The sequence below is a fragment of the Pinus tabuliformis genome, chromosome 5_2 (genome assembly GCF_031772625.1).
Source record: "Pinus tabuliformis cultivar Carrire ecotype Pingquan chromosome 5_2, CPIR1, whole genome shotgun sequence".
NCBI classification, from domain to species: Eukaryota; Viridiplantae; Streptophyta; class Pinopsida; order Pinales; family Pinaceae; genus Pinus; species Pinus tabuliformis.
In genome coordinates, this window is record NC_142306.1 from 646,373,953 (window position 1) to 646,383,444 (window position 9,492).

At 40.4% G+C, this 9,492-nt stretch overlaps 1 protein-coding gene across 1 annotated transcript; it reads right to left on the minus strand.

The window, feature by feature from the left end:
• Positions 1 to 6,550: 6,550 nt before the first annotated feature.
• On the minus strand, positions 6,551 to 9,169 carry LOC149160696 (uncharacterized). Its single transcript, XM_089436765.1, has 2 exons — positions 7,035 to 9,169; positions 6,551 to 6,879 (listed from the first exon to the last, which is right to left on the minus strand). Exon 1 carries the CDS (start codon positions 8,984 to 8,986, stop codon positions 7,454 to 7,456), a length of 1,533 nt encoding a protein of 510 aa, XP_089292891.1. The 5' UTR covers positions 8,987 to 9,169; the 3' UTR covers positions 6,551 to 6,879; positions 7,035 to 7,453.
• Positions 9,170 to 9,492: the final 323 nt, after the last annotated feature.

Genomic DNA, 9,492 nt, shown 5'->3' on the forward strand with positions numbered 1-9,492 from the left:
AGAAGAACCTGGTATCTATCTCGGCGATGGAAGACAAAGGATTCAAGGTGGCATTCATTGATGGAAAGGTACGTGTCTGGAAAAGAAATTTCAAAGAAGCATTTACTCTTGGATTCAGGGTTGATACCCTATGTCAAGTTGGGGGGAGTCCATTAGGAGCTATGTCTTGCGACACATCTCTTCAATCCGAATTATGGCACCGCAAGTTTGCTCATTTGCATTATAAGGCTCTACCCGATGCAAGGAAGATGGTAACAGGTATGCGGCAATGCCTGAATTTAAAGTAGAACATGAATGTATTTGTCAGGGATATGCCGAAGGAAAACATACAAGGGGACCATTCCCCTCAAGTGATAGCAAGACTACTGATATTTTGCAATTGGTTCATTCTAATCTATCTGGTATGTTGCTTGTGACGTCTTTGGGAGGATACTATATTATGCTATCTTTGAGGATGACTTCTCTCGTAAAACTTGGATTTATTTCCTGAAGAAGAAGGACGAAGTGTTCACATGGTTCCGTTCTTTCAAAGCCTTGGTTGAAAATCAAACAGGGAAGAAGACCAAAATATTGTGGACCGATAATGGGACCGAGTATGAATCAAATGAAGTCAATGACTACTGTAGAGAGGTTGGTATTAAGAGGGAGACTACTACCGCATATACTCCTGAGCAAAATGGTATTGTTGAAAGGAAGAATCGTTCCATTATAGAACCCACTCGTGCCATGCTACATGATCAAAGCCTTCCGAAATTCCTATGGGGAGAAGCTACCAACACTATCGTGTACATTCAAAATAGATGCCCTCATCAAGCATTAGACTCCCAAACTCCCGAAAAAGTTTTCACCGATAAGAAACCTTATGTTTATCATTTTAGAATTTTTGGTAGCCCCATGTATTTTCATGTGCCAAAAGAAAAGTGAAGCAAATTGGACGCATCTGGGAAGAAAGGAACATTTGTGGGATATAGTGAAACTTCTAAGGCATATAGAATCCATGTGCCTAGTAAAAGAGAAGTGGAGATAAGTCATGATGTCACCTTCGATGAAGATGTTGCTCTTGGGAAGGTTAGGAAACTTCCTATTCCAAGGAAGGACAAAGAAGCAGATACAAGAAACCAAGGAGAACCGCGGGACGAGCCGATGCCCGATGTTGAAGGACCAATGGATCCCATTGATCCACCTCCTCATGAACCCTCCTCCTCAAAAAGGACATCCTCATGGCTTAGGGAAACTCTCGAAGATGCCGAGAGACATATTAAACCAAGGGGGGCATTTCGTGAAAGTAAGAAGTCGAATAGGTACCAAGGGTACTTAACTGTCATGAGCACCATCATTCAAACTAAGTCGTGCACATTCGAAGAAGCTGTGAAGCACCAAGTATGGAAGGATGCTATGAACGAAGAGTATGAGTCGATTATGAAGAATGACATCTGGGATGTGGTCCCTAGACCCAAGGACAAATTTGTTGTCACCTCCAAATGGCTCTACAAGATCAAGCATGGAGCTGATGGAAATGTCGAAAATTTCAAGGCTAGGTTTGCTGCTCGAGGCTTCTCTCAAAAGGAAGGTGTGGACTATGATGAGATATTTGCACCAGTTGCCTGATATACCAGCATTCGTTTGACTATAGCCCTTGTTGCCTCGCAAGGATGGAACCTACACCAGATGGATGTCAAAATCTCCTTCTTGCATGGTTCGCTTAAGAAGGAAGTCTATGTAGAACAACCCGAGGGGTTCGAAATCCAAGATCGAAAGACACATGTATGCAGGTTGAAGAAAGCCCTCTATGGGTTGAAGTAAGCACCCTGGGCTTGGTATGAGAGGATCGACAGCTATCTAATGAAGCTAGGTTTTACAAGAAGTGAAGTTGATCTGAACCTTTACTTTAAGGTTAAGAATGATAGACCTCTCATCTTAGTACTTTATGTGGACGATCTCTTTCTGACAAGTGCAGACCCTCTCATTCATCAATGCAAGAGGTAGTTGGCTTCCGAGTTCGAGATGAGGGACCTAGGATTGATGCATTATTTCCTAGGGTTGGAGGTCTGGCAAAAGCCAGGTGAGATTTTCCTTTCTCAAGGAAAATACATTATGAAGCTACTTGAAAGATTTGGGATGGTGGATTGTAAGTCTGTAACTACTCCGATGGAACTCAACTTCAAAAAGTTATGCGGAAGTGTTGTTGGACCCGATTTGGGAAATCCTTCTAAGTATCGTCAACTCGTAGGGGCCTTGATGTTGGTGAACTCTCGTCCAAACATATGCTTTGCAGTGAGTATGTTGAGTCAATTTATGGTCGAGCCTCATCACATACATTGGATTTCTACCAAGAATCTTCTCAGATATCTTCAGGGCACAATCACCTATGGCCTGAGATACACTGTCAGGAATGTGAGGCTCCATGGTTATTTTGATGTTTGGGTTGGCAGTGTGGTGGATCGTAAGAGCACATCGAGATGTTGCTTCTCACTAGGTTTTGCTTCGATATCCTAGACGAACAGGAAGCGTAAATTGATTGCTTTGAGCATCATCGAGGCCGAATATATTGCTACTAGTATGGCCTCCTATGACGTTGTTTGGTTGAGGAAGCTCTTTAGTGAGTTGTTTGGACATGTGTTGGATACCACCGTGATCTTCTGCAACAACCAAAGTGGGATTCGTCTTTCTGAGAATCTTGTGTTTCATGACCGCTCCAAGCATATTGATATCAGGCACCACTTTATCCGGGATATGGTACAACGGGGAGCAATAAGGCTCCATCACATTGGGATTGATGATCAGGTCGCAGATATTCTTACGAAGCCCCTAGGGAAGGTCAAATTCTTAGCCTTCCGTGAACGACTTGGAGTCGTGGAGAGACCCTCTTATCAGGGTCCCGTTTGAGTTGGATATTGAGCTCTGGGAGCTCTAGGGGGCATGGTGTACTTCTTGAAGCGATGAGCAACCATAGGGGAGTGGTTTACCTTCCCCTAGTGGTGCATTGTGTACAGGGTGAGTGGTTCACCTTCCCCTGTGATACCCCATGATGGTTGATATAGGCAGAGGATGAGTGGTTCACCTTCTCCTAATGGCATATGAGCAGGATGAGTGGTTCATCTTCTCCTACCGATACATCCTACCCATGCAATCTGGGACTCATGGGAAGTACCTCTCATTTGGCCAACGAGTAGAGAAATGAGGATAGGGAACATAGTATGATAGTACTACTGATGGATGCATCGTGTACTACCGTACTCCCTATGCTAGGATGTTTGATATTGATCTGGGATCAATGGAGACTGACTTCGGATCAGTGGAGAGTGGTATGATACACTCACGATCATTTCTTCTTCATTATTTCTTCATGGTTCAACAGAGCAGAGCAAGGATGACAGGGATGGTACAACTTGTCAGATGGTTTGGCAGGTGGAGTTCTCCCTAGTTGGGAGGGAGTTTTAAATTTGACAACTAGGGCCAAACTCCACCTTGGATAGCTCATATGATGGAAATGATATTTTTTTTTATTCTTCTTTCCGAGAAGTGTAGGATTGATCTAAATATCATCTCATTCTTACATGTATAAATGGAACTATGAATTTATTTCTTTTATGGACGAATTGTCAAGGTCGGCCAGCAATCTAATGTAGGTTCAAGAAGCCCAAAAGTCATGTTTCTTCACCCTCAACGTTGCATATAGAATAGAAGGAGCATCTACCTCATTTGGACATTCATCATCTGACACATCTCTCTCTCCTCATATGATTGGGTCGTACAAATTTCAGGGCAGCCTTTTTCTCCTCCACACGTGCGAAAGGTTGGTTGTGTTTTCTATTTTCCTACATTGACCAAGTTGCCGCAAGTTTGACCAGCGTTGACCGAGCAACATTTGACCTTTTTTGACTGTGTTTTTCTTGGGAGAATTTCTGTTTGGGCAGGCGCATTCTTTGGCACAGATTTCAAGAATTTCTGGGCAAGTTGACCACAAGCCCTTTGACCACAGGTTTGACTATGCATCGACCAAGTTTAACCGATTTCTTCAGGACTGTTTTGGGCTGATTTGCACTGTTTTTGGAGGCCAAATTGACTGGGTTTGACCGAGCTGATTTGAAGGAGTAATTCTGCTGATTTGACCAGCGTTGACTTTCTGGTTATGGCATCCTGTTGACTGCAGTTTGATTAGACAAAATTTGACTGTGTTTGGGCAAGTAAATTTTGTATATTGTACTCTCTCTCTGCTAAACTTTTGAAGAATAATAAAAAGATTTGATCAAATGGTTTTCCCCACATTCGGGTTTTTCCCTGGCATTTACTATCATGTTAATGTGATTGCTAATCTGGAAATTGATATTGGGCTAATACGAAAAATTGAAGTAAATTGCTCTAAAGCATAGAACATACCATTGTTATTTAAAATTAACACCTAGTCTCCAGCCCTCAATTCAAGTATCCAATCTGCCCTGCAATTTGGCCTAATTTGATCTGCCCTAGGCCAAAATTCAGCCTCCCAGAAACCGTCCAAAAACCCAGAAATTTGGCCTCCCAATCTGTGCAGAAATTTGGCCTGCCCAGAATATGTTGCCCAAAAAACTACCCAGAAAAACAAGTGAAAGCTAGAGAGAGATGCGAGTTAAAGAGAGAGAAAGATGATCTTCATCCTTTTCATCCTTCTTGTCCTTCTTGTCTTTCACTTGGATGCCAGAAATTGTCTTACTTGTGAGAGGTCGAATGGTGCCTTTATGGAGGAGGTCAAATGCCTTTATATAGTGTTACGCCTTCGTGAATGGGTGTGTCTCTTCATTGGGGCCAACTTAACTATTTTGGAGCCAAAAATTCAAATATCAAATTTCAAAAATTTATCTTTTAAATCCACCATGAAGAACAATGTCTTACTATAATTCTTTCAAGGGCTAAATAATCAAAATGACATGAAGAACATGTCTTACAAATGCTTTATAAATTACAAAGACTAAAATATAAATTATGATGACCGACCATAGCAATAAAATTCAACAAATTGAACTTAATAGTTGTCAAACCCAAATCGTGTGACTTAGACCCAGACTATATTTCTAATTTGCAAATTCTTAAACCAGTATCAAATTGGTGTATGAAACCCCCTTGTTTGTGGGACAAGGGAACCACCTCCATGCAATGATTTGATTGCTAAAGTCTACGGAAGTGCACATACTCTACCCCTCTAGATTTAAATTTGTGAACTCATAAGAGAAAACACATATTCTTAGCCATTAGGCCCACTCAAACTGTACCAATCCTTGTATTTTCTACCCAACTAAAAACAAGATACTTTTGACATTCATAAAAGTGTTTCTTCATTCAACATGCATTTAAAAAGGTGCGTATCATTTTTTAGTAAATACTGGAAAGAATTATTTCACACCACTGTCTGTTCTACTTCTCACATGTTATGCAATAAAATTATAGAAAATAAAGGTATAAACAGGAGATCTTGACAGTTTTACTGAATTGTAAGTTGTAACCACAGTATAAAGTTGTCAAATAAAACTTTCGAAATGAAAGCGCAAGTTGTATTTTCTTCTACAACCTCAAGCCTCCACAGCTACCTGTTCACATTTTCCTCATGATTTGCATTATGTAGCAAATTCTACCCACAAAATATTCATGCACCAGAGGTAAATCAAGGAATTATTTACTTTAACCTTTCAACAAAAGTTACCTCCAAACCAAAAGCCTCTAATGAACTTGCATTTAGTAACCCCAAACACCCCAGGTCTAGCTTAGTGCAAAACATGAGGTTCAAACTCAATTGGTGTGGAGTCCTTGTGTGTGGGGAAGGTGTTTGATCTCCCGAAATTAGTATTCCTCTATTATTAAAAAAAACCTAACACGCATCTGACAGGCCAAATTGATTTAAGTATGTTAATAGGATACCTCATCTTTATATTTAAATTGCAATAATAGGATAGACTCAGTAAACTGATTTGTATTCTTCGATTGCAATAACAGGACAAACCCAAATCGAGGAATTATTTCGCTTCAACCCTTCAATGAAAATTACCACCATAGCAAAAGCCTCCATTGAACTTACAATTAGCAAACCTAAATGCTGCAAAACTAGCTTAATGCTAAATAGACAAGGTCCAAACCCCAGGGAATGTATAATGTATGGCCCCTTAGTCACCTAACATGATGACACAAGACACAAAGGACAACAAAAATATGAGTATCCGACAGAAGACATGGCAACCCCAAAAACATGACAAAGAGATCACGTTATATATTCTATATTAAAAAATATAACAAAGTAGTGAATTATACATATATAAAAAATGAAATATGGTCAAAAGTTCAATTTAGAAAATAAAACATGGCAACCCCAAAAACATGACAAAGAGATCACGTTATATATTATATATTAAAAAATATAACAAAGTAGTGAATTATACATATATTAAAAATGAAATATAGTCAAAAGTTCAATTTAGAAACTAAAACATTTACATGATGATGATACAAATTCAATCATACAACTAGTACTACAGCAATAATGGTACTACACCAATAATGGTAGATTGACACACACAACAAATTAAAACCATAAACTACAGTTTTATCAATAACTCATCAAAATCAAAATATATATTTCATAGATATTGACTCAATGAGTCAGTGCTACTATAAGTGGAAATGCCAATGGTAAATACAAAACAGGTTAGATACCAGAACTGAAATGCCAATGGTAAATACAAAACAGGTTAGATACCAGAACTGTAGATACTTTACTTTGATGTCATGTAACATACTTCAACAATGGATACTTTTGGTCTTCAGTCTGCTACCTTGCTAAAGCAATGTTTTGTTCAACATTTGGAGCTGCTATTGCAGTTCCACTTGCAACAAATGGAACACTAGCAGACCCTGATGAAGATGGAGGGGAGACAGTTAAGCATTCCTTCCTTTCCATTGCCCTTTTGCAGCTGCCCTTGATGATTGAGAAATGATTTCTGTGAAATGAAAAAGAAAATGGACTGCTGTATGAAAAATCTTGAAGATTGGGGGACAAATCCACTTACCCAGCACTTGGAATCCCTTCTATCAGTGCTTAATAACCCTTGGCTGCACTCCAAAACCTCTTAGAGCTCCAACCTGCGAGTGAAATGAGTTTCAATGAGAAGAAAAACCCATGTTTATGTGCCACGGGCCGCTTTTCTGCAGGACAAACATTCCAATTCAAGGACATGATGGTGGCACATGTTTGGCACTTGTCCTATGAACCCATTCCAGAACACCACATGTCCTCATCATATCATGTCCAACACAGAAAATACCGGACACAGGTGGCATTTTGACATGTCCGGTTACTTAGTATAGCCCTTGTGTATTAAGGCATTTGACCTTCCAAAGCAGGTTTCCTCCTCATCAAGATCATGGGGGCTTAACACATGTATAACAGACCAAACTGGACAGACCCAGTCACTGAACAGTATAGCGCTTAATATATGTCTAACAGATCAAACTGGACAGGCCCCGTCAACTGAACAGTATATATAAGGATACCAATGATAGTTATCCATATCGAATGGAAAACCAACAGCTGTACTACATTGCCTGACTGACTAACTTGGTTTTTGTATAAAACATTGTTGCCTAATTGGTCATCCAGAAGTTCCAAATCCATAGCTTTCATTTCCATCAAAAGATGGTGCGCTTCTCGCCCTCGGCCTGATTTGGTACAAACATCGATCAAATATTCATAGTTGTTCAAATCCAAAATGCTATCCTTTCCACTGTGCTGGATCAGGAATGAGTGTGCCTCTTTAAAACCTCTGGTTTGGAAGAGTCCATCGAGAAGAATTGTGTGAGTTCGATACAGAGCGTTAATTCCTTCTTCTTTCAATCTATCAAAGAGCTGCAACGCACCTTGGACTCTCCCCATCATGCAAGCAGCTTGAATCATTATATCATATGTAATTGCATTCGGTTTGCAGCCCATCTTAGCCATACTCTCAAGGAGTTCAGCTGCCTCTGCCAATCGGTTCCCCTCACAAAGTACTCTTAAAACTAAATTATAGCACATCGGACCAGGAGGACAGCCGTACATCTTCATCATCTCAAAAACCCACTGGAGCTTATCCATTTGGTATTTGTGACAACAAAACAATATTAGTGGACGAAATGTGAACATTTGGGGAGCACAATCAGCACTCACCATCTTTTCCAATACGACTAAGGCTGCATCGACATGGTTCTCTTTGCAAAGAGAAGCAACAAGCGTTTCATAAGCGTGTCTCCTGGCAGAAATCTCCAGCCTCTCGATCATTTCCATGACTTTATTCAGCAAATTGGGGTCATCATTTCTTACAGTAGCAAATGAGAATGTTTTATCACAATAAAAGCAACATTCAGCGAATCTCTCTGACAAAACCCTCTGCAATGTTTCAAAGTCCCTAGAGCGACCGAGAACATCGACAAGTTTGTCACAAGTTGAAGTGCTATGTCGAAACCCTGGTTGTGCTTTGGCCCATTGGAAAAATCTCAAAGCCGAACTAGGGGAACTCGTTGTATCCAATACCGTCTTTACCAGTCGTGGAGTTACCTGAACACCCAATTGAGTAAGAGTTTCTTCCATGTCCGCATTGCCCTTTTCAAGGATTTGCCATATTTCCCTTACAGCATCTGCCAGCTTCCATTGTTTTTTTGCTGGGGTTTCGTTAATGTTGTTAAACTGGTGCAAAGCATCTTCTTCTTCACTGCTTGATTTAGGCTTTTCGTATTGCCCTGAAAATGCCTGATTTTCCTCGGGGATTTGAAGGGCGGTGGATGCATCCGTTCGGTAAAATTTATGGTTCAAACTGAGTTCTTGGAAACGAGGAAAGCTCTTACCGTCTTGGAGGGTTTTGAAGGACGTCGAGTCCAGATTTTGTTGCCATTCCAGAGATGCTGAGCTCCATTGTCGATGGCGCAGCTGGATTGTTGAAATTACTCGCCAGACAGAGACCAGTCCTGCGCGACGCGCATAAGCCATCAGTTCCTGGGGAATTGGATTTTAGGTGTAGAAAGCCATCAGTTCCTTGGGAATTGGCTTTTCCTTTTAGGCGGAGAATAGCGATCGCACCCGCAAGAAATCGTCTACATAACCGGGAAACCGTCTACATAACCGGGAGTCTGGGTTTTGCTATGCCTGGGTTTAAGGAAAGTAGGGTTTAAACGGTATGCCTTCGGCTATTAGCGAATGGGGATTCTGGTACTTAAAAACGTTGACTACATACAGATACTTGGAAATCTAGCAATATTTTGGGTTCCAATTTTTTTACTAAGATAATTAAATAGATTGATTTTTAAGCCTGGTGGCATTTCCTAGTGGAGCATATTGTTGGTAGAATGGGAGAAAAATAGGAGAAAAACAATAAAGAAACCACAACAGAATGACCAAGACAGGAAACTGAATTTGGATTGGAATTTGTTATTTGGAATTTGTTATTTAACAATGATTCTCCGCATTACATTTCATGGGCATTTGATAGTTTTTAT